This window comes from Chlamydotis macqueenii, chromosome 2 (assembly GCF_036417535.1).
Source record: "Chlamydotis macqueenii isolate bChlMac1 chromosome 2, bChlMac1.mat, whole genome shotgun sequence".
NCBI classification, from domain to species: domain Eukaryota; kingdom Metazoa; phylum Chordata; class Aves; order Otidiformes; family Otididae; genus Chlamydotis; species Chlamydotis macqueenii.
This window is the reverse complement of record NC_141557.1, coordinates 97,660,670-97,687,644: the sequence shown is the minus strand read 5'-3', so window position 1 is coordinate 97,687,644 and position 26,975 is coordinate 97,660,670. Positions and strand designations below refer to the sequence as shown.

General features: G+C 36.6%; 1 protein-coding gene across 1 annotated transcript in view; it reads right to left on the bottom strand.

Moving 5' to 3' along the window:
- GABBR2 (gamma-aminobutyric acid type B receptor subunit 2) overlaps positions 1-26,975 on the bottom strand; it is a 488,684-nt gene that overhangs the window by 136,994 nt on the left and 324,715 nt on the right. The window contains exons 12-13 of the mRNA XM_086740482.1: positions 18,078-18,185; positions 2,934-3,056 (exon numbers count right to left, since the gene is read on the bottom strand). Of these exons, the coding sequence (XP_086596608.1) occupies positions 2,934-3,056; positions 18,078-18,185 (231 nt within the window). The remainder of the gene's footprint in view (positions 1-2,933; positions 3,057-18,077; positions 18,186-26,975) is intronic.

The window sequence follows — 26,975 nt, the reverse complement described above, 5'->3', positions numbered from 1 at the left end:
GTACATAGGAGGTACCTGACAGTTCTTCTGCAGGAGATCAGCGCACAGCTATGGAAATTTTAAAGTGGTTTTCGACCTTCTCCATCCCTGCCCTACTGACGGATGGAGGATCTGGATGCTTTATGGCTCAGTCATTAAAACTTTTGCCGTGGTCTTGAACGGCAGCCACAGATGCACTTTTCACAAGGAAACTTGACACTTGGAGTCAGGATGCCAGAGACCAATCTGAAAATTGACAGACCCAACATCCCATCTGATTTCTTCCTTCTGCCGGGGGCCAAGAGTCACCACAAGCACCTTCACTTCCCTCTGTATTTTCAGATGCAGACTGCCCATCCTTAGTTATTAAGACATGGATAGCTTGACTTTACAAACAATTCTGGAAAAGGAATCTGGATTTTTTAAAAAGAGCATAATAATTTGCTGGTGTTGGTATTCAAATGAACTGTTCCGTAAATAATGCCAAACAGCAAAGGACACTGTCAGTTCTTAGGCTCCTTGTCTTGGTTACTTTGATTGACGTGTTTATGAAGACACAATTAATAGAGCACCACACGATAGCAGCCAAATCTCGAACTTTCAATGAATATACACAGTTGAAACAGAACTCAAATGGTTCATTAACTAGAATGACTGATTGTGTTCATCACTTTGAGGTCTACATTGAGTTTAGTCTCTACCACCTGGATTAACTTTAACTGAGAGAAAATATCCCTGTAAAATTATGTCATAGAAGCAAGCGGGATAAGAAACATATGTGACAAAATATTTCCAAAATAAAACAGAAACTTGCCTCCAGTAGTGTTTACTATGTGATAAGTACTTTTCAAAGACAAAAGGGAAAACAACAGCTCAGGCAAGCCGACCTAAGGAATTCACCATTTCAAAACACATTTTAAAAATTTAAAATAAAAAAGCAAATAAAATATTTTTTTTAAAAAAGCAAATACAATTGTCATTTTCTTTTGCAAAGGAATTTCTGAGACCTGAAGATGTCTGCTTCAGAAAAGCAAATTGCAATTCACTTCACTGCTTATATAAGCTAAAAATATACGTACAGCATTTTAATGATGAAATTTGTTTGTATAATACTTTTATTTACTTCTCGCCCCAAATCTACTAGCTTAAAATAAACATTCTGCACAACTCCTAGTAATAGCAAAGAGGTCTAACAGTACATTTAAGTCAATTTTATGCTGCTTGTTCAAGATGTTACACATTCTCATGTATGCATTCAGTAAATGTGAGTTTGCATGGGCTTATGCAGTTCCCGGAGAATTCCAGTTCAGGTAATTGATGTGCAGCCCCATGTAGATAGCACCGATCAAACCATTCCACACTGAGTGGAATAAACTCACTAACTTTTAGTGGTGTACATTACACTACCAAAGAATATACACTGATAAGTTCAGATGAAAACTGCAATCATTTAAAACTGCAGTAAGCATTATTTTTCAAATATATGGTATTCATGGCTTGATAACTTCACAGTTACTGCTACTGCCTACAGAAATCGCTCTACCCGAGCGATTCGGCTAAGACCAGATATCAGGATCTTTAGTTATGCCTTACCTCTGATCAGGGAAAAAAGTAAAAGTCATTCTAACTCATTTACCAACAGCACTGAAATGAGCATTATTTCAGTTGGGTTTTGTGACTACTCATTATATTATGTTTGGCTTTATATGAGGAGTGAAACAGTTAACAACAATGACAATTCAAATATCAGTTGCAATGGAGTTGGACCGAAAGAAACAAGGCTATCAACAAGCTGCTATTCTTCCAAGCTCTACAAACATGGAGTGGAAGTGTCTGCACAAGACAAATACCAGTTATATTTTCAATTTTTTTTAATGACAAGCATAATAACTGGGGAATCTTTTAAAAAAAAAGTTCAAACTTTACAGAACAATTGAGAGGTATCTTTTCAGACTCCAAAACGGTTTCTTGAAAGACATCCCTTGCAGTTTAGGAGCCATCATTCTAAGAGATCTTCTACAAATTATATTCAAATAAAAAGTAAAATCTTCTCCTAATAAAATTTCAGAGCTACATTGCAAAGTAAGAACAAATTAAAAACAATGGAATAAAATATCATATCTTTTCTTGCAAATGTTAACATCAGAAGAGAAAACTACCATCCTTTTTCTTCCTGTTTGACAAGTATTGAAGAACAGAATAACAATTCTATATTGTCCTCATATAATCTAGTTTCCACATATGACCAGTTTCCATGTTGAAGGTAATAAACTCTGAAATGCTGCTAATCTGCATACAGATAGAATTTTTTTTTTCCCCCTCGTTTTGCATTGCTGCTGCCACGTTTCCTGCTGTCAATTTGTCCAGAAAGTTCTACTGCTAGAAACCTATCAGAATGCTGGAAAAGCTGTACAAGTGGCATTAAGCTATTACCTCCTCCCTATCGAAATCCCTAGCATGACCTTTCTGGGAATGACATTAAAATAGGAACAATCAGTGTGTGTGCATGCACACGCTATTACTGAAAAGAAATATAGCAGTACGTAACATAATTCCTGAACATCTCCACAAAGAATGCAATCTAAGCAGTGACCTCTCCTGCACTTATCTTGAATGAGCTCTTACTGAAATCTGCTAATGGGTTCTGATAATCTATTATTTATTGCAACAAACTCTAATATAGCATCTTAGCAGAGGACTCTCCTGTGTTTACAACACTTTCATCTAAAATCTCACACAAGTGACAGAAATGTGGCACCTTCAACTACAGATACAATTTCTTCTGGTTGCAGTTATTCAATTCCATTTGCTTTTGAAAAACTAGAATGTTTCTTCCCCCCAAACATGCAGCTTGACTTGCTTACATACAACCTAATGCATCTTTACCTTGGTCTTCTAGAAAGCTGTAGATACTGATATGCAACGATAAGCATTACTTGGGCTTGAGGACATACCTCCATGTTATACTTTTCCACTGTCCTTCTCAAAGGATCCACAACCTGCCAGCAAATCAGGATGCAAAGATCAATCAGTAGCATCCCTCCAACTATCACCAGTAGCTTCTGGTCTTTAATGATCTGGAGAGACAAAAAAAAAAAAAGAAAAAAAAAGTGGGGGGTGGAAGATTCCCATGAGCCATAGATAGATCCCTGTACAGCTTTATTCCTATATAGGGAGAAAAACACAGGTTGCTAATAAAAAGGGCTTTTAACAATGAATGAAGAAAAGTTTCAGAAATATCAAAATATGAAAGCAAGAAGATACAAATTATTTTAGTTCATTTCATGGTTATTGGAAGTATCTAACGTGCATTCTGACTTCTAAAAAAATTGGGAGAACACTTAAATATTAATATTGAATTCTAGGTCTAATATTAACTCCTGGAAAATTGAAAAAATATATTCCAGAGAGCCACTATTGTGTTTACATATGTAAGTGTGGAAAAGTGTTCATTACATCTCTCAGAGTAGCAGGAGCTGAGACAGCTTTCACTAAGATTTACAGTATTGACTTTTTCATAACCTTCTTGCATGTGGAAAAGACACTTGCAAGGTATTAAAAGATAAGTTCATTTTTTGAGGTTTTGTGTGTATGTGCATTTAACATTTGCCTTTGTTACCCAGGGAGCAGAAAGGAATAATGTATTTTTTCTGTATTACAAAGGTTAGAGGCTTTTATGCACATGTAACTTAAAACACGTTTTTAATTTTGCAGGGAATTTAGGTTCAAAAAAGAAAACAAGAGTTGTTAACAAAAATAACAAGCCAAACCATGTGTTACAGTATAGCTGCATGCAATCCCTGTATTATTTCTACTGTTATATACACAGCAATACAGGAAAAATACACTGCAAGTACATTATTCCAGTTGCAAAGTTGTAAGCAGGTTCAAATAGCAGGCTTAAATTAACTTTATGTCAGTCCTCTTGTGCCTATGTCTGTGTTAATATATACTTCTATTACTAATGAACACTCATCCAATATTCAAAAGATATTGTCAAATTGTTTTAGCATGGACAAAATCACATATTTTTCCCTAGTTTTGGTTCTCAGAAACAGTTGGTTTAATCCAAATGAAATATTCAAAAATACTAAGCTTGAGCAGCTTAATGAAGTTGTGATTATTTCAGTTCAATTTGATAAACTTGTTAGGATTTTGAAAACGCATTACAAAGCCAGAAGTGTCAGCTAATATTAACACAGGCGAGGCTGGTGTTCCTGCCTAGATTAAATTGTATTTGCATTGAATCCCTCTCAAGCTGAAGGAAATGATAAAAATGAATACAATTTGAAATAACGTAAGAGGAGTTTTAGAAAGTTTGTTTTTCATATTATTTACTGAGATACATTCTTTATTTTTAAAGAAGTTTCTGCAATATTGTGCACCACTGTTTAATCTGCTAGGTTATTTTAGAAATCATTTGGAGTAAACTACGTGTAAAACGTAGTTTACTCCAAATGATTGGAGTAAACTCTCCAGGCTAGCAATCAGAATGACTTAAAGGACTCGATGCATTATGTTCATATCCTGAAACCAGTTATTTAAATCCATGTAGCTACCATCATCATAAAGAACCAGAAAATTATGCTTTTCACATGTTTGCACAAGAAATGAAGCAGTATATCCATCTCATCAGAGATAGCACATGCATGCCTAGAGCGGGAGCGTGAAGTCAAAGCTGAAGAAGAACTGTTAACCACTGAGCTTATCCTCTGTAGAAAAAGCCCATGGACTTTTTAATCTCTCACCTAATGCCTGTAAACAGGACTTGGGTGAAACATAGCTAGTGCTGCTCCAAGTATGAGTGGAGACACAGGAGGGAAAACCGTGGGGAGTCACGTCCAAGGAGAATTTGGACTGAGATGAAATTTAGACATCTCAACTCAAAGTTCTTTTTCTCCTTCTTAAATGGCTAGGTAATTTCTTTTATTGGCATATTTTAATTGGTCTTTCCTTTTAATTGATTTGGTTTATTTTACTGAAGTTGGCTGTTTAACCATTATGTGTTTAGTCTCTCCCAGTAGCCAGTTAGCAGAGGCAGAAGCCTTTTACAATTCATCCCATTTATCTTGAGTACAATTTAGGATCAGATAAATTAGTATTTTGAAATGTGCCCCTCCCTTCCTCACCCCTCTCCTCCAACAGAATGTGAAGTAACTTCAGCTAAAAATATGCATTTGTGAAACTTAAAGCTATATGAAAAGAATCTGCCAGACAGGTTTCCCTCTGCTCTACTGAACTATAAAAGTTTCTTGTAAAAAAACCCCAAAACATCAGTAATGATGCCTTATCGTTCTAATGAAAATAATGAACATTTTACCTAGGACAGGTAAAACATGTAACAACTGTCCCATTGTCTTCCTAATCTATATGGACTATACTCAGCAGAGGTGCAGAGGTGCAGATTTACCAACACCTGGCAATATTAATGGAACTGATACAGCAATACCAGAAGCAAAAGAGTGAAAAGATGCTCCTGAAAGTAGCAATACTGATCATCCACTCACTAAGAGGGTCAAGAGAAATCTCACATTAACACTTCCTATTCGGAATTGCTAACCGCGCTTCCTTGCTCTTGTGTATCTTTTATTTGTACCTGACCTTGCACTGCCGCAGGTCAATATCCACATTTTATTTCACATGTAAGTTTGGTAACCTTTTTTTGGGGCAGGTAATTATTAGAACAAATAAAAGCAGAAACACAGAAAACAGGAGAGCTCTTCCTTGGATACCTGTCAGAGCATTTTTTGCTGCATTACATTGTCAATGGCCCTTTTCCGGACAGAAGGGGAGAGGGGCATAACAGCAGCTGTCACTGGCAGCAGGTATTATTCATCCCTTACTTCTGTCAGAAAGCCAGGAGGAAGGCAAGCAAAAGAAAGCCTGTAAGACAACCTCAGGAAGCTGTAATGAGCTCTGTAAAACACAGGGCTACCACCACTGCATGCACTGGAAGCAAGGGCCACTGAGGCTGCCTCACACACCCATTGCGACCCTGCTCCCTTCTTGGCAAAACCATTGTAGTAGTGCAGCTCTTAGGCAGAACTCTGCATGGAAACACCAGCTTTTCCAAACGAGACGTTGAGATTCAATTATTTTTCACTTCTGCCAGTGATTAGCAGTTTGTCCTAACACAAATTTACTCTGAGAAATGCTGTTGGTATATCACCAGCAGCAATTCCAAAAGGCTTGCTGATCTCCCTCTCTCCACCCTCAGAAGCCCAGCTTTCTCTCTTTCCAGCCATCGCTCCCACCCACCAGCACTCCTCAAGATCAGTACATTCCCTCCTCGGGAAACACCAGATGCACTGAAGGAGTCTTGACTCAGATCTTGTGAATCCAACAATTCCTCTGTCTAACAAAAGAAAGTCATGAGCAACTGAGGCTCCTTACAATCAAATATATCATTCTTCTTTCAGATTTTTATTTTTTCCCTTTTTCATCCTTGGGAGAAACACACGGTGGCTAATAAAATCCATTTTTGCCAATGCTCCCGACTCCTTCCTGACGCCAGGCTCTCATACAGTAGCATCTGTGAGTAACACTTTCTACCATCTGTGATTGGATAGGTGAATCTGTCTCATCCTGGCAGATCTGCCCACTGTTATAAATGTCATTGCTAGCAGTCTGGACTATATATCTGGATATGAAGCTATCTGTCCTCAAAACAAATTCACTCAGAAGAGAAATTGGTAGGCCATTTTCTTCTCAGGAACATCACTGTATGAGCAAATAAATTTTTTTTATGAAAACTTGTGAACATTAAGACAAGTTCAAGATCAAAGTCCTTATCAGGACCTTTGCAGTCTCTGATCACAGGAGATATAAAATCAATCTAAAGCTCTGGGATTAAGTTTCTGCTCATGTGTCCTGATTTGGCTGGGATGGAGTTAATTTTCCTCACAGTAGCTGCTGTGTTTTGGATTTAGTATGTGAGAGATTTGGTATGTGAAGAATGTTGATAATACACTGATGTTATGAGTTGTTACTACAGAGACCAAGGGCACCCTCCACCTTCCCAGGTTCTGCTAATGTGCACGTGCAGGAAGCTGGGAGGGCTATAGCCAGAACAGTTGACCCAAACTGGCCAAAGAAAGTATTCCATATCACAGACATCATACTCAGTATGCAAGTGGGGATTGGCCAGTGGGCAACTCCCTTTCTCCAGAAATCACTGCTCTGAGATCACTGCTTGGGGTTGTTCCAAGACCATTCTTGCTCTGCTCTGTGATCGCCACTTGGGATGGGCTGTGTCAGTTATTCAGTCATCAGGTGGTGAGAAATTGTGCATCATTAGTTTTGTATATTCTATTATTATTATTATTATTATTATTATTATTATTATTATTATATGATGTTATTATTGTTATTATCTCTTCCTTTGCTGTCCTAGTAAACTGTCTTCATCTCAGCCCATGAGTTTTCCTTTCTTTCTGATTCTCTCCCCGATCCTTCCAGGGAGCAGGAGAGTGAGTGAGCAGCTGTGTGGTTCTTAGTGGTTGGCTGGGGTTAAACCATGACATCATGAAACTCTTGGGGATTTTCTAGAATTATCACAGGCTGTACTACCTGCCACAGCAACTTCAACTATCTATTTGGTTATTATTTCATAGACCTTTTGTGGAGCTTTTTTTTCATTTGCTTTCTAAGGCACATCCATTGTGCCCTGCAAGACCCTATCATAGAATCATAGAATGGTTAGGATTGGAAGGGACCTTCAAAGGTCATCTAGTCCAACCCCCCTGCAAGAAGCAGGGACATCCTCAACTAGATCAGGTTGCTCAGAGCCTCATCCAGCCTGGCCTTGAACGTTTCCAGGGATGGGGCTTCCACCACCTCTCTGGGCAACCTGCTCCAGTGTTCTACAACCCTCACTGTAAAAAATGTTTTCCTAATATCTAATCTAAATCTACCTCCCTCTATTTTGAAACCATTACCCCTCGTTCTGTCACAACAGACCCTGCTGAAGAGTTTCTCCCCATCTTTCTTGTAGGCCCCTTTGAGGTACTGGAAGACCGCTATAAGGTCTCCCCGGAGCCTTTTCTTCTCCAAGCTGAACAGCCCCAATTCTCTCAGCCTGTCCTCATAGGAAAGGTGCTCCAGCCCACTTATCATCTTTGTGGCCCTCCTCTGGACCTTCTCCAACTGGTCCATGTCCTTCTTATGTTGGGGGCTCAAACAGTTCATGCGATCACGTGGCAATTTGGCAAACAGCAGCAATTAAACACTAGGATTGCTTTTTGTATTTAAGGCTAAGGCAAACTTTTTGTTATTTCTTACCTTATCAGAAATCAACTCCACAAATGTACATAATATGGACCTGAAAGCTGAACTCTGTTCTTAACCAAGAACAAGGAGTCTTATATATGAAGATTCACCCTCTTCTCCAGGATGCAACATTAGCTTTGTAGTCTCTGAGTTCCACAAATAGCTTTCCAGTATGGACTGAATAGTTCATTTCCTCCTGTCTTTTTTTCAGAGTCACTTTCTTTGTAACCAGGAACTTCACCTCCCTTTGTCAAAATAAAATATCTTTAAATTTGAAGGAAGATCTATTAGCTACATCTTAGTATTGAGTTGGTTGTTTTGTTTTGTTTTGTTTTGTTTTTTTTCAATTAATTGAATTCATAGAAGCATAGCAAGGCTGTGAGTATTTTTGTATCTATTCGTAGGCTTTGAAATAAATATATATTTTCTTTTTCATGAAAATTTAGATTTTTTTTTTTCTGTTTAAGAGGGCAATTCTGGTTTCACTTATGTAGATCAACCCTTTCTGGTCTAGCTGATAGATCTGTCTCTTGCCTTCTGGCACTAGCTGAATAAACACTTGGCTATTCAGTAACCTTTTTTTTTTTTTTTTTTTCAGTTGTCCCTTCCCTAGACTACTAGGATGGAATCTGTAGAGAAAAACCCTCTTTAAACCCTCTTTAAAGGATCTCCCCATGAAGCTTCCTAGACCTCATTCCATTAAATGAATAACACTGACAGCAATTATTGAAGCCCTCAGAAATCTGAAACCCAATGTTCCTTTCCCTGGTACATACAGAAATCATGCTGATAGGATTTCTCCCTCTCAACTGGAGGGGAAAGAGAAAAAAACAACAGAGTTTGTGGGGAAAAAAATTATAAAGTCTGCAAGATTGGAAAAAGAGACCATATAACTACTCCTAAACTGGCCTTCAGTATATTCTCTCCACTGCATAAACTACCCTTTCTTTTCTCTCAGCATGATTAACTGGGAAACACCTTAGATTGCTCCCCTACATTTTGTGGGTCAGCACAGGAGGGATGGTGCCATAAGATTGGTGATGCAGTCAGTGGTAGATAGGTGAACTTTGCCATATGTGGGCCAAGGGAGTTATCTATCTTTGAGTCATTAAAGTCATTAATATTTTAGAGGACTATTCTGTAATACATTCTTAATTTCTATTGTGTAATGGAATGAGAAAAAAGGACCATTGAAAACACATTATGTACCTGTTCCGAACAAATCCACAATGTTTTTGCAACAGCTTTTACGAGTATTTCCTAGAATAGGTTCTATGATTAGTATTAGGGATACTTTTCATACTGCAATTACATTAGTTTTAATGAGTGAATGCTAACATTTGAAAAAGTATCTTTTGTAGCAGCAAGCTTTTTTGACCAGTAAGTCACTTGCAGTAAAAAGCTAAGCTTAAGACACTTCACTCTCTTAGAGGTACTTTGATTAATTCGATGGAAGATTTGTATGTTGACTTATAAATTAAAAAATAAATTTGTTTTCTGTGAGGATCTTCTGTGACCCCTGCAGCCTGAGAACTTGATGATTTTGCTGCTTTCCAGGATAATGGAGTGGGTGGTACTACCGATAATACTGGACAATTGGATATGACTAAAACCTTTGGGTCTGAGAATTAAATAGCTACAGTCACTAGCCTGCTAACGCACACATTTCTAGAATGTGTCTTCTTTGCTGACTCATGCTCAGAATAATTGTAGAGCATCTTTGGGCAGACCCACTCTCTAAATAACAGCATTGCAAATGTGACGCTTTGCTGCCAGGAGAAGCTATCAATTTAGAAAACACCTTTCCCCTTTCCAACTCATATAAAAGACAGGTGGAACATCCTATTGGGGATGCTCCCTAGAGGGAGCAGAAGATAGAAATTTTACAGAGGTTACAGAAGGGGAGGGATTCAGTGACAGCTTAAAGAAATTATAAAATTCCTCATATTTGCCTGAGACTCAATCATGGCTACAATGCACTGGAGAACTGGAGAGATTATTGTTTTACTAACATTGCTAATTCAAACTTAGGGAGCACACAGAGTGATACAACATGGCTAGTTTCACAAAACTCTCTTGAAAGGACAAAAATGAAAAACACTGTAGTCTTGAAAACCAAAGTGGCACTAAAGAAATCAGACTTGACAGCATCAGAATCAACCATTCTTGCTATACAATGTTTTGGAGAACAGCCTTAGAAATGGACCTTAGCATCCTGTTAACTTCTGCACTCTGCTGTAAGTAAACCTCAGCATGCTGCCTTGAGCTGCATCTCCCATCAATAAAGCAGGTCAAATTCACCTTTGAGAGAAATTCCTGTGCTGGCCCTGAGATTGCGCAGGCCATAAGGTGGAGGAATTTCTAGCAGGCATGTGAATTTTCATCTGAACTGCTAAAAGGGATCCCAATCTTTAGGAAAAAAGTACATAAAGGATTTGAATCGTCTGGAAGAAATGTTCTGATTTTGTTTGAGATAACATTAAAATATCTAGACTTTAATATTTTGTTTGATGAACAATTCTATGGGAAACCATACTAGATCATTACCGAATAGCTGGGGACATCAATGCACTTGATTACATTTACAATCCAATTTCAAGCTATTCAGGAATAAATTGCCTCATACTGTATAGCAACATATTCTTTATTTCTCTATCATCCATTAGTCTCATAATACATAGAAATCGTAGCACCATTTATGAGCAGTTACGTTTCACACAGAGTTTTCATTGTTTCCCTTGCTACTGAGGTTTAGTCTTATCAAACTCTACCATGTAGAAATTTACATACATAAATTACTTCAGAAGAAGATTTTTCTCCTAGATGTACAGTTCATTAGCTCAACTTCTTCATGTGACAGGAGCTTGAGATTTAGCACCCCGATCCATATTTATATGAATGTAAATTTAGGAAATTTGATTCCTATTGTTCTCTGGCTGGCATTTTGGCTGATCAGCTCTTATGAAAAACAGGATGCTTATTTTACATCTAAATATGGATTCTAGGATTATACTGACTATTTTCAAAGCTTTGGACTTAAAATATATAGTTATAGCTATTTTTGGAGAAAAGTAACATAATAACTTGGTTTCCACTTATATTGCTTTAGGAAGTACTATATCTGTATATTAATAACCCATGAAGCTATACCTGAATAATTTACACTGCACTGTAAGTTTCATGGACTACTTGGTCCAATGGTAAATATTCATAATGAAAAAAAAAAAATCCACAACTTAAGCAAATTTCAAACTGCTGTCTTCTTTCTTATTCTCAAAGATGAACAATAATGCTGAACATTTCTTTAGGTATCCATATGCTGGTTCATTTTCAGCAGATGGCCCCTAATAGATTGTTGTACTGTTGGTATGGTTACCCAAAGCAAATTTTTGGATCCTGACCCTGACACATCTCCTTTTCAGACTTACGATCTCTCACATATACTTAATGAAACAGATGTGTATCCTGGGGAAAATCCAATATATAGATTTTTGTTATACACCCAAAAAGCTCTAGTTAGATTGAAAAAAATGTCTTGGAAAAGTATAAATATTTACATTCTGAAAACTGACCTGGAAAAACATTTTATAGCAGCATTTACAGAAATAAATGACTAGATAATACAATCTACATTTATGCTAATACAGAAAGAACTACCTCTACAAAGGCGTTTAAGTGAGTAAATAAGAAGTGGCCTGTGAGGTTCTGACCTAAATGCTCTGGCAATATAATCTGGAAAACTTTGCTTCATCCATTTAAAAAATATTAAGATAATGAGTATATTTTTAAAAACCTCTTTAGGACTTCTGAGAGAAAGATTATAAGTTGTAATAAGTTCTAAATTCCATAGGTGACTTGAAAAGCCTGTAGACAAGTTTATAACTAGAGATTACACTAATCCTATAAACTTTCTCACAAAGGTTTTCAAATGAGGGATGGGGACAGCAATAAACAGACACAAGTTGTGAGGAGAAGGCAGCAGCACATAAGCTCAAGCGTATGGTCTCCAGCTGCTTTCTTCCCTCTCTTCCCGCCCCCCCCCCCGCCCTCCAGGGATACAATTGAAGGTACTGACAGCTTCCCTGCAGCTGGTACCACAGGGTGCAAACACACAGCCAGCCGCTACCCACTCTGACTGGAGGGGTCAGGAAGGGGTCTGCTCAGAGCAACCCATGTGCCCCACTCCCAGAGAGAGCATGGATGGTCTCTGACCCCTTCCAGTCTTCCATGTGCCTCAGTTTATGGACCACTAACTCTATGAATTAGGGAGATGGGGTGGCCAAATTCCTATTAAAAAACGGAGTGGGAAGGCAAGGAGCTAAAAAGTTTGAGAATTCCTGCTCTGCTTCACTCAAGTAATAAATTTGCTTCTCAAAAACAAGCGCTATCCTTTTCTGAAAACTGTGCTCAGAGAGATTTCTAAAGCATAACAAATAATCCTGGCAATTAATTCTTTTTCTTCATGTTGGCACTTAACTGCCTTATACATGAGGCTACCTTTCTCAAAACTCCTACTGTCTTTTTCATCATGTATTTTTTCTAGTTTAAGTGAAAAAGACTGCAACACAAAACTACCTCTTTTATTATATAGTCTACCGCACTCCCAGAGCAGGCTCACTGTATCTGCTCCATGACACTGGCATCCTGTAGAAAACTAAGGCTGCACTGGTGTCATAATAATGGGGGAGCAAATGTACCTTGTAGAGAACCTAGCGGCTTTTCAACTATTGACTTTTTAGCCACAACATAAGACTTTTAACTTGAGCCCATTCTTTCTGAACAAAATGAAAAGAAAGAGAATTCAATTACAGAGAGCTACACTCATCAGCAAAAGGAACCTTTAGATCTTTGCACACCTCATCAGCTCGAGCTAAAAGAGTAACTGGTAGCTTTCTTGAGCTGTACAACAGCATTCCTGTACAACAGGAAAACAAGGCACCTATTTTGCCTGTAGGTTACATGGATACATAGAAATAGAAAAAAAAGAATAGTGAAAGCCTAAATCCTGTGTTCAGTTTTTAGGCTCTGCCCACACTTCTGTGCAACCAGTCCAGCCAGTCCTAATTTCAACTTTTTCTTGCCTCTTATTCCTTTTCCATTCCTATGTTCCTTTCCCAATCTATGTCCCCACTTTTCAAGGCCTGCCATCTTGCCTCTAAATTTTATTCTTAATCTAAGTTTAAACCAGTCCCTTAACTGGAGTTTTCCACTTGAATCTCAAACTCAGGCTCTGCTCTATGTTCCACCATACTCAGCATTCTTGACCTCTTTAGAGCCCTCCCTGCCCCATTCAACTCTTTCTCAATTTTATTTTAACTGTCTAGGAATTCTTATTCAAATTCAGTCTCCCTTCTCAACTTCTTCCCTCAGTCTATAATCTCAAGCTATGATTTTTATCCGGAGAGGCTCCCGTTCCCTCTGAAGCCCTTAGCAGCTAACCCGATTTCTCATTCCCAGTCTCTTCCCTGTGCAATGCACGAAGACCACCGCTCTCTTCAGAAGTCTTTTAAGGATTTAGTAGGCTGAATGTAAGAAAATAAATTTGCCGGACTGTAGCCTGACAGGCAGAAGTAAGTCAAGCTGGACTAGTAAGTCATTTTTCTTTGTTGTGGTTGGTTGTAGCTTTCTAACACTGGGATAGTACCAGCATCTTTTCTCAATACTTTTTAAGCTCTTCAACCTTTTCTCATCTGTGAGAACTCTACAGTCACATAGCAAATTTAAGAACAGAGAAAAGCCTATGAAATATCATCAATGAGTAGAATACTGTTGGCAAAACTATAGCAGCAGAAGTCTTAAGAAAAGATGCTGTTACACATCTCCTTGTGTAATTATATTCTGTGTTTACCTTGTATCAACATTGTCAACATAAAGACATATGTCATCAGGAGTCTACAGTAGTAGTAACAACTGAGTACATTGACAATATTTTTTATGAATACTGAACATAAAAGATCCCTCCCTTGATGTCAAAGTTAAAGGATTAAGTATGAATAGACAGAGCTAGAATGTATTGTGTTACAGGTAAGACAAACCTATCATAGCAACGTCAATCGAGAAGTATTGTACTTTCAAATACGGACTGCAACAAGCAACATTGTGATCTAGATCATCATGCTTTATTGTATTCACCTACAAATGGTCAAATACTTGTCTTTGTAGGAGCAGAATATATAAAGCTTATGTAGACTTTAAAAACGACTGCTTTGAGTTTGTTATTATTCTGGTATTTGTCAAAAGTAAATGGTCTTTATTTGGTGTACTGGAGTTGGGCAGGAGCCGTAACTAATGCTTTAATGCCTCCTAAAACCTAGGACAATGCAGTTCACAATAAAAAAGACAGCTTCACAACCTTCTAAATTTTACCAGAAGGGCTAGCTTCTTCAAACGGTTCAGCTAGCTAAAGCTTCCCCAAGACACCACATGCTCTCTTGCCACTTACATTCTCCTCTCTCCTCACATCTACCGAGAGTCCTCCTCTGCTGGTGAGGGAAATATAAAAGCAGTCCCCACTTCTGACTGAGCAGAAGATATTCTGCTGCTCAAATCAACAGAAAGGAGAGCTATCAAAATAGAATTGCACCTCAATTATGAGTGTTACAGTTATTTTTAATACTAATTCTATTCTACTTTCCATTATTTCTGCTAACCTCTTTAAAACTCAAAAATAATTTACTTCCCCCTACTGATTTTGTAATTTCCATTTGACAAAAATTGATTCCCTTGCACCCCTCCGTTTCAGATCCAGCTAAAATTAATACATTTTTAATTTGTTTCCTTTGAGCCCTAGCAAGATCAAAGATCGTAACAAAGCTCTTAGTATCCTGCAAAATTTGTTAGTTACTAGCCTGATAGCAGGAGTGCATTCTGAAGTTTGTTGTTTATTTTTTTCCAGTAACAGAGGACTAGATGCATAAATGGGTGAAAACAAGAGAATTGTGAGAGCTTTATAAACAGAAGTTAACAAAAATCTTCACCTAATTCAAGACATCCTATATAACTTAGTTCCACTCTCCACAGCACTAAATGGAACAATGGTGTATTGTTATTTAAAATCCCATACATTTTCTCACAAGAAAAGAGAAATGTACTCATCTCTTCACAAAGCCATGTTGTACAATTAAGATAGGTGTCCAGTAAAAATCTGGAAGCAAGCTTGCCCTATCTGATGAAGATAAATAGATTCACTCATTATATTCTTCTCTTCCTTATTTAACACCTACTTCCATGAAATGAATGAACCAATATTTTTCATTGCTTGGAAAATTTTCCTGATGAAAATATCCAGGATGACAGGCAAAAGTGATATATCTAAAAGTCAGATTTTACTGTCTTACTTATATGCAGGTGGAAACAGAAGTGACCACAGACAAATAGGATCCACAGTACTTAAATAATTTTGAAACTTTGTTCTCCTTGTACAGAAACACCAGTCTGCTCTGTAATGGCATAGTTAATGAAAAAAAAAATTAATATGCTTTTTCATGCAGCACTACCTTTGTTTATTTGTCAGTTTAGACACTGTTTGTGAAAATTCCTATTGTCTATGCTTCCACAGATACAAAACGCTTTGTCTGTAAACTACATCTACTGAAAATTGAAATGTCCTTCTTGTAAGATATAAGTAAAGAATCTCATGTTTTTCAATCAGCTCTTAAAATCAGTTTTATCTATCCTGGCCAATATAAGAGATTTATCATGGATAGTCAATTTGTTTTGCATTAAGAAAACTTGTCTTTCATGATTCATGCCTGTGTTCTGCAATGGGATAGCCAAATAAAGCAAATCAAGATAATTCTGGGGAATAGTCATTCTTTAAAGTTTACAGAACAAAATGCATTATTTACTTAATTCCAGAATATTGAATAAGGTGCCCTAATAGCCTTGACATTGCTAGTATCACTCAGAGTGAAGCATCTCATGGGTCAGCATCCAGATGTCTGAAAGTTTATCTCCCTTATATTACCCAGTGTCTTTTAAATTGACCTTAAACCATTTTTAAAACCCAGCTGTGAATAAACAATCGCTATTTGCAGCTGTTGATGGGCCTGTTCAAGAACGGGCACTATATAGAGTTTGAGGAATATGTTTAATTAACAGACAATAAAATTTAATATTGAATAGCAACTTGAAGCTTTAAAATGAAGTGTTTTCTAAAACACAATAAAGCAAATACTTAGTGACAGTCTGTTGAAGAACCTGTTCATTCCTATTTGGAATAGTATGTAATTGTACAAATTATAAAATTCTCAGGATAGTAAAGGTTATTAAGTAAATTCTTTTATGTGTTACACTGGCGTTATCTTGTGTAACTTCACTAATTTGCAAAGATTTGTACCAATAGGCCTGAAAATATCTTTCCAATATAAAATTTCATTTTTCAAGAAGGTAAAATACTGGCTCAGCTTTGACCGAAATATCTTTAATACAGGAAGTCTAAAATCCTTGAAAAATATATACTGGACTCTGGTAGAACAAACTGATATATTACAGTGGGGTCTTTGCATAGGTGCAGAAAGGGTGGTCTCCACTTCCCTCCATCCAGAGCATCTCATATCTGGTACACAAATTTCTTCTAATTTTACTTGATTTTAAGATATTTTTCATTTAGTCTTTTTTTTTTTTTTAAATTGAATGATATTTAGGATTTAACTAACAAATATTTAAGCAAACCTAACATGATCAAATAGTAGAGGGAAGTACTAGGTGGTTGCGTTGTTAAGGTGCCAGCGCTAGGTCCAGTTCCAGCTGTAGCAGGTACCTCATTAATAGCCTAAGACATACGTCATCTCGGAAACTGAGTTAACTCTGTCTCTGTCTGTCTAAAGCCCAAACCTTTTTAGGGATAGGTGTATCTCGTGGTATCAGCAACTCCCTACATGTTTTAGCTGTAGAAACAACAACATAGTTCTAACAAAAAAAAAAATTAACAATATAACTATTCCATGAGGACACAGAGAGGGAAAGAAACAGAGGAATCTGATGAGGTTCTGGAATATTGTTCTACTTATCTTGGGTGTAAATGACTCTTTACCACTTATTAGAATAAATCTATTCAGCTGCATATAGGTACTGCATTTGGCACTACTTCTCACTCTATAATAATATTCATTTTTGTCTCTGTTTTCATGCACATTTATCTTATTTTTTTCCACCAAAATTATTTCTGTTCACCAGATTTCCCATTTTTACATAAAATCATCCGATTAAAAGCACTTCATGTGTGAAAAGAAGCTCCATGGGAAAAATATCAAATGAACAATACAAACACTGAGTGTTGTACTAATCCTAAACTGAGTGTAATTGTTTACAGAAAATATTCTGTACCAAAAATGCTGGAGATGAATGCTGTGGTTCAATTCTGATCAGCCTTAGGGTAAGCTTATGCAATTTCAATCAAAATTAAAACTAGAAAGCTGTATAAGCAGCACTCTCTTGCTTCCTCCTACCAACTCATCAGAAACTTGTGTGTAATATCTGTATCCCAAACAGACATCTACAGAAAACATTTCATAACAGCTGAGAATCTACAAGAAGGAGACCTCTGGATGTTGAAGCAATATATTAAGTAAGAGTGAGGATCCGAATTAACTTTGAAAGTTTACAGCCATCTCCACTGTTCACCTCTCATTAAAAAGACGATAGGGCTGCTGCTCAACTCCAACTCTCAGAGACTGAAAATGAGACCGAGAAAGCCCCAGTATTAAGCTAGTCAGGATCTTTGAACACAAGAGCAGAGTCAGCTCAAGTATGGCAACCCAGGAAAGGCAGCAAAACAGTTAGAACATTTTATTAACAAAGCAACAAGCAAAGAATTTACTTCCCCTCACCTTTTTCTTCATTTTTACATTTTTGAAAATTGCATGAACTCTCCATGTTTTTGCAAACATTGCTCCAAAAGCAGTTGTGTATCCCACTGTAAGAATCCATGTTCGGACCTAAGAAAATATGTATATAAAAAAAAAGATAAAGTCATTTAATTTTCAGTAGGCAACGTGTATATCATAATTTCAGTCACTTTTTTTTTTCTCAAGATCTTGAGAAAAAAAAATTCAAAGATCTTCACAAAAATGTTGACATTTTATAATTGTCTCATTCATTGTTTTCTTGCTTTTTTTGGTCTCCCTACATTCCCTCTCCAAGTATAACAAATCTGGATGCTGAATTAACAATCTTTTCCTTATATAAAAACACAACACAGTTACAATATTGTGCATTTTTTTTTCACTTTTATTGCATTCTGTGCAGGCAGAGGAAGGAAGTAGTGGAGGAAAACAAAAGACTGAGACTATAAAAACTACCCAAGGAACTAATACTAACAGCAACATTTTGAACAGAGGTTAACAGAGAAGTAGAGATATTATTCAGACTAATTAAGAGGAAATTCTACTATGTGAGGTATGCCCCACTTACTGCAGACCCTGAGCATTCTGGAAAAATAAGACAAACTGACCTTAAAATTATCACGAAGGGAAAAATGGCAAGGCAAGAACATAGCCTTGATGGGCAGGCCTCACAGACAAGACCTGATTCAAAGATAATACCCAGAATATGGGTCTAAGAAAAAGGAGATGGTGAGCTTATAAAGAACGATGGAGTAACAGGACCCTGAGCTGGCCACAGCTTTGACGCAGACCTATCCAGATGTTTTCCTTACAGTGAGCTTCTCAGAGAAAACCAGATTTTTAACTGAAAAGGACAAAATGTCTTTAGAGTAAAAAGCAGAATCACTTCCTTTTTAATACAAAAACCTCGCATTGACTGGGGAGGACAGAACACAAGTTAGAAAAGCTTTTTGTGCAATTCCCCATCTGCCCATAACATCCTTGTAGGTGGATCCTTGCTTTCAGACTTGGTTTCAGCTCAGCCTGTGACTTCCAGAGTTGTAGCAAATCTGCCCAGCCCCCTCTGACTCCTTGGAAGTTTCTCTTTTCGTTATCCTGGAGGTCTGGCTGTTTAAAAGCTTGTCTGACCTGAACAGACTCTTTTCTTCCCCAAAGAGGGACTGGAGACTAGAGAGCGTAGCAGGTGGAAGACCATGCGAGAGGCACAGCAGGGAGTTGGAAGCCTGCAGCTGAATCTGAGAGTCTGAGGAATCGCAAGGAGGAGGAAAATCTCCTCCCTCTAGAAACTCCACCTGGGCCAGATGTCAAAAAGCAAGGCTGCACAAATGTGAACAAAGAAGTAAAAATAAAATGCACTGTACACTGCAGATGGAAAAATTGAGGGAGAGACAACAGCTAAAGACAGGGAAGGTAAAGCTAGAGAAGGTGAAAAGAAGCCTTCTTTTGACCTTGTGGGCCATGCATCCTTGGCTGGTAGAGCTGGTTTTTGATAATAAAAATATCTGATTTGTGGAAACCGGGACATTCTGAGACGATTTTGAAAAAGACCTTTAGCTGACCTAAAGGCAATTTTTTTTTTCACTGGAAACCAGCCTGGTTTCACATTTCACTTCGGGAGAGTTTGGGAATGTTCATTGTAAATTCAGGGCATGCACATTGATGAGAAACTAGGTGCTATAATAAGAAGCAAAACTTGGGATTTAAGATCAATATTAGGAATAATCTAAATGTTTCACTTCTAAATACATGTTATCTAGTTTTTGCCTTTCCGAACATCACCATAATTTCCACTTTTGTACTCAAAACATATTTTTATCCCCGAATTTTCTGTAGAATAGAAAATCTGATTTTTAGTTAGCATTAGCGATTGAGTATCAATGCCAAAAGGAAAAAAAAAATGATATGGCTCACTCAAAAAATACTGATAAAGCAACGAGACATAAAATGACTATGCTTTCTTAAAATAAACAAAGAAAGAAGATACATAGGGTCATTAATGGTGAATTAGTGAGAGAAAAGTACACATACAACAGGGTCTTGGCCAAGAGAAGTATATGCAAATGGCCACCCAAAACTGCCTGAGAGGTCATACACACAAAACCTGATGACACTGTGCATCACACTGCAATTGTGAAGTCCGGGGGTGCTGTCTCATTGGCATGGGAACTACCAGGTTGCAGAGATAGACAGGGAGCCCACATCTCCGATGGGATTGGCATGTATAGGGGAACCTGCACTCCCAGAAGAAAGAGTGTGCTGGTAACCCATGCACCCTGTGAGCCGGAGGTGTCTGCAAGTAACTCAAAGCATGTGTTTAGCAGAAAATGTTGGGATTACATATAGAAGACTATTTAGATATTTGTATGTATATATTAACATTTTATCAGTGTCTGCTGTTGTGGTTTGTTTGTTGTATTCCTGATATTGACCCTGAATCTTGTTATTAATAAAACCAGTAAACCAAGTGCAATTAGATTCAAGCCACTTGAGTTTTGCCACTTTGTGACATTCTTGAATGCAGTACTGAAAAAGAAACCCATAACAAAAAAAAAAAAAAAAAAAAAAAGGGAATAGATATTTAGGTCAGTAAAGTACTATTCTTAACTTAAATAATTTTTCAAGTCTTTGATCATTATCCCTTGTTGTACAGTATGCTAATAACCAGTAAAACCACAGATCAAGTCTGAGCAATTTAAAAAATACATTTCATATCAACATGTTCACATTAGACAGTGACATCTTTTTTTGACTTCACATGAACTGAGCTCTGATAACCATACTTAGCATTCCATCTTTTTGCTGCTATTAATAAGTATTCAGCTCTTTTGTGTACACTTTAGTGATCTATTTGGCAAACAGATACATGGTATTTTCATGTCTCTAATAAGACTCTGTTTTGTTCTCACTGAAACAGTAATTGCCTCTTGGGAATAGTAATAAATTCAATTATGCTTATAATACGTTTCTAACCCGATATTCAGAAAAATGTTATTTCTAGTATGTTTGGTTCAAGAAGTTTTATGTATTCCTGATCTGGATTATGCAAATTACAATAATGTAACTATTGTCTATATTGTAAACATTCTAGTTTAAACATACCATGAGACTTTGTCAAAATGAGATTGCTGTTGCTAAGAATGAGATGGTAAGTTTCAAATGAAAATAAATTTTTAATTTTGAAGAAAATGACCTCAAATTTTCCTGCCATAATTCATTAATGAAACCAGCAAAATGAAAAATTTAGAAAACAGCAAAAGCCTCTGAAATTCATATATCTGCCCATTTATATTCTTAAATGTATTATACCTCCAAATCCCGCTCATTTGAAAGAACATGATAAAAATAACACCAATAATTGGAAAGCATGAACACGAAGTTACACAGTCAATCAGTAATGCTCTTATGTTGGAAGTTTTTAATGATGCATTTTGATGTAAGAGGCTGAGGAAGATCACCCTCCCCGCAAAACCCACCAAATTAGCAGAAAGGCACCTCCTCAGCAGACAGGAAACTTGCATTCAAACCTCTTCTCCAAACTAGACACAAAACCTGAAAACATTCCTATGCTGCTATAGAAGGATAATTTGTAAAAATAGGTACTCTCTCTTTTTCCTAAAAGGTTAGGTCACTACAAAATACCTCATACCTTCACAGAATTTTAGGATAGACCTTTAATTCTCTGCTTATATTTCTTAGTTACTTCTTTTTTGAACAAGATGTTTTGACTAATTGAATATCTCCAACAATTTTGTTGTTGTTGTTGTTGTTTTCTGTCATTCAAAGGCAACTCACAAGTATCAAAGCAGATAATGTTGCTTGGTATAAAACAACCAGGTATGTCTACGCAGATGCTAAAATGCAGATTCCTAGTTCTCTTTTGTTTAGACTTCCTACACTGTTTTGGTTCAGGGTCTATTTTTGAAAACACTATGTATGCAGCCGTTATTGGAATTTGTGCTTTTTATAAATTGCTTGATAGAATCTCTTACAGGTGCATCACCTGTGATAACTCAAACAGCTAGAAGTCAGTTATTTAGTGGACAACACGGTTGACGACCACCAAACACTGGAAGTGTCTCCACAAAGAAACAGATCGTTCTGGGTCATTTTCCAGACTTGGAACAGATATGATGTTTATTTAAAACAAAGAAAAATCCACCTTTGTCTAATATTAATGTTTAAACAAACACTGTAAGGTGTTACATTAAACAAATGTGTTACAACATTAAACAAATGTTGTAAGGTTCAGCTAAAGATTCACTATGTTTATGAACAAGATGCTCCTTACATCTTGTAGGAGCACTTCTTTTCAGCTTCCTTTTGCAACAAAAACCTCTTCTTTAAACCTATTCATAATGTGCTAAAGATTTTTTTTTAACTAAGTCTACTCTTCCATCATAAAATAAGCACTGATATCTTAACAGCCTTATATAAAGTTACTTCCATTTGAATCATATTTCCTCTCAAACTTGAGCTCTAGCTGCCCAGCCTGTGTTTTGAATGGTGCTATTTGATATCTTCACACAAATCTACCTGCACCTTTCCCATCATCTTGTTATATGAATGGTGAAGTGGTTGCTATTTATGTATCTGTGTAACAGATCTACAAAGTTATTTGAAATTACAACTCAGTATTAATAAAAGAAGCCATCTAATTGTGAACAATGAGTTAATAAGTGGTGAGACCATCAGAAACATCCTGAACAAAGAAGTAAAAGTCTGTGCTTGTTTATATACTCTCAGAATGAAGCTTACAAAATAAACCACTATTTTAGGTACTATTAACTTTCAGATCAACAACAATATTATTTGAATTTATTTAAAATAATTTATTTTAATACAATGACAATTCTATGTGAAATTATAAAATAAGGTTATCTTGGAAAATGGACTGAATTGACGAAAGGTAAAAAGTTTCACTTTTAAAGAAGTTCCATTATTTTCCCATATTTGACCACCACTGCATGTGCATTCAGAAGACTATACAGTAATGAACTGACAAGGAATGCCTGGGAAGATACTGAGTTCATGAAAGCAATAATAAAAACTTCAAATGCAGTTGATCAAGAAAGTGATGTATATTACTCCTCTGTTAATCTGAAACAAAAAAAAAAATAACAGCCTTCTGAACTGAATATACTACACATTCTAATTTTTTGTGTTGCAGCTTTAAATGTGCTATACTAATACAGTTTGCCAATATCAAGAATACAACAAGAAGACAGGAATAACACTAGGAATGAAGAATAAAGAAATCAAATTTCAGCACAAAGAATTTCCATATGTTGCATAAAAAGCTACAAATTTCTTATCACCTCTCCAGATGACTTTTTTTTTTTAAATAACAATTATTTGAATAGGATAGTGAAACAGCTTGGTTCTTTCACAATTTCTTCTTCAGTTAGCAAAACATTTAGATTATGTTCCCACAGAGGAACCAGCCATTTTTAAGATTCTTGAAAGCATCATTTTTACCATCTCAAGATCTTAATTTTAATGGTTTCTTTTAAATAAAAACTTTCAAATCTTTCTTTCATAGGACTTGACACTCCAGACACGCCCCAGCTTAGTTTATGAGACTCAGAACTATTCATTTTGGGAATATCAACAGTTAGCCAGTTTTGCACACATACTGGGTTGGGAGCTGCAGTGCCCACAGGGCCAGGCTGCAGCCAAACATTACTGCTGAGCAGCTTGGTGGTATCTTAGTATTAAACTTAGGCACTTAAAAGTGACAAATGCGAGAATAAACCATGCTGTGGGTTTAATCCCTGGAGAGCACAATTATCTTTAAGTAGACAATTCTGTTGATTTCTGTGGACTACTCATGAGCTGGAAATTAAGCACCTTCTATTTTTCTCAGCAAAGTGGGAAATAAAGGATAATTAAGATGAACAGAAGTGTGTCATCTCAACAAGTTTTCACTGAGGCTTGATTCTGCTTCTATTAACCATGGCAAAATCCCCAGTGTGGGCACCGGCAGGCCCCAAAAAATGAGTTAATCCATTTGAATTATACTTTTTTTTTCATATATATCAAATATTTTTTTGCCACATGTTTAGGACTTCTAACTCATTCTTTAGAATTTGTGTGGCACCAGCACAGTTCTTGTAAAACATAAGTGGCAATAACATTAGAGAATTGAATCCCGCTGTTTTCACATAAATTAAGTACAGTGGTTCTTCACCTGCTGTGAGATCTCTTGTAGTGATTTCTTAATATATTTCAGATAATTTTTCAGAATTAATCCAGTAGTGTAAAAGATATTACAATTGCTCCCGAATCTATAAGAGAGCTTTAAAATTTGGCTGTTGTCCTACTGAAGGAGAGGCAAAATGTTCTAAAAATATTACCTTAATAAATCTCTGGCAAGGTTGTGGTATATTTGCTTCAGCACATGAAATATTTGTGTTTCAAGGATCTCTGCTATTCCCCCCCAACCTCCACCCCCGTAATTTACTAAAATAGAAGCTGATCAGGCTCATGTTAAACTCAGTAACAGAATTGCCTTTGAATTAAATAGGAGTGAGATCAGTCTCAGACTGAACGACAGTGACAACAATTATGGAAGTGATTATACAGAAAAAGGAGATTAAAATTAACAGCTAAACAATTAAGTAGGAAATAAACTAAAGAATACAAGCAAAATGAAAAAGCCTGAGCACAACCTGGGATGGATCAAGGCACCATTGAACACCACAGGTGTGCAAAAACCTTCGCGTGCTCCATTTACTTTATCCAAGGCAAAACACTGACAATAGTCAGTGAGATCACCAGTAATCACAGAATATCTGCCTAGTTTTAGCAATTCACATCAATTATGCTAATTAATGAGATAAACAAGATAAAGCATGTTTAATTTTAGTGGCTCTGTAAATCACAAAACTTAGATCCTCTTATCTTTCATGTAACACCTTTACAGAGCTCTGGAGTATAAAGGAGACTGGAAGACAATTGCTACCTCCAGAACAGCTATATCCCAGAACACTGTGAATCCTACATGGAGCTATTCCAAACAGATCATTTGCACCTTTCCTATCATTCCAGTCACCCAGTGCACCACCCTCTCTAGGACAAAGTGCTGCCACACATCAAGACTACCAGGACTGAGGAGAAGCAGAGCTGTTCAGTCTACTACTACCTAATACACCAGACCTTTCTGAATGGAGATCATGGGCCTTTTACTGCAATCTGAAGTACTTTAAACAATCTTATTGTCAGCCCCAACGTAATCAGTTATACCCAGAGAATATGAACATCATTTTATTTACCTACTTGAGGGAGATGCATAACAGAGAAGAGGAGACTATGCTCCTCCTTAGGGCCATAGTAGTCTTTCATTCCATAGCTGCTCCAACTTGCAAAGACATTACTCATCTTAAATATATAGCGTGAAATTCTTAGTAGAACATATTACAGAAGTTGAAACATTATGATCATATCTAATATTCTTTCTATTTTAAGTATCTCTATTTAGTATGTCAGCTTAAACTCTATTCATAGGATATGTCACTGGCATTGCTAATTTTGACTCTCTCTCTTCCATATAATGAATGCTTTCAATTATTTTTCCAGTTGCTTGCATTTTTCCAGCTGGCATCACATCTTGTTTCACACCCTTACTTCTAACTTCTTTTTTTTTTTGCTATGATACCATGGCAATTCTGAGATTAAAAACAAAGATAGATCATTCTCATTCTCCCTCTCTCCCTCATATCTGAAGCACTTTCTACTTTGGCATACATAGGCATTTAATGAAATATTGTATTACTTTTCCTTTTTCTGTACAACCAATAAAGTTGCTATTAAGACAAGGTCTAACGGTTCTATAATACTGACCACTTTCTCAGAATTCACTGCTTCAGGTAGTTTTAATTCCATATAATTGGAGTTTTACAATACGACACCTAATCTACAATTCTGACATGGAACTAAATAATGCTACGTTTGATATTATGAATTCTTACCATAAGAATACAAATTATTATGTATTTAAATAGACTTGATTACTTTTCCATAGAAAATGGGCATACTAGTTAAAAATTAATTAGTTTGGGAACCAATTACCCACTCTAGCACAGAATCAACCCTGTGTTTAAAATGCCTTGCTGGCTCTCAAATACATTTAACACTTGGTTCTGTGTTTCAGCATATTGACTTACATACCACATCCTCCTACAATCAGTGCCACACAGAGTGGAAGATGGTGGTACAACTTACCAAATAAATCCTTTGAAATTTTCAGGTATTACTGGTTTAATTTTGGATCATATTTCAATGTCCTTGGAATATTACAGCATAAAACAATAGCCATACGTAGATGTAGGTTGTAGAAAAGTCAAAAAGACCAAAGACTGCAAAGCACTTCACTCTTCAAGCAGTGCTACAAACACTGTGCTATAGGGGAAGCACACAAAATAGATTTGGAATGTAATACCTACAATTTGGAAACCATTTTTCCTGAATTTTTTAGGTAATACTCAGGAGTATTTAAGGACCTCCTATAAGTTTTGTAAAAAAAAAAAATCAGAAAATTAATCGGAGACCATATGTAACATATCTAATTAAATAAACTTGCAACTCTGGTGAGATCTAAGTGCTTTTGAAACAAAAGACAAAGAGCGTAATTACTTGGCTTACAGAGGGGATAACACTAATGACAGCTTTTTAGTTTTGCGTGTGCTTATGGAAGTTGCAACAAAGTTTTTACTTCCCTACCAAAAAAAATCACTCCCTTCATTAACATGACTCTTCTCTGTGCCTGAGATGGACTTGTTATACCCACACAGTTTTGGCTCAATTGCTTTTTACGATCACTCTCCATTGCAGCTTGCTCTTTTAAAGACTAAGTCACAGTCTTGCAGAAAACGGGAATTTTAAACT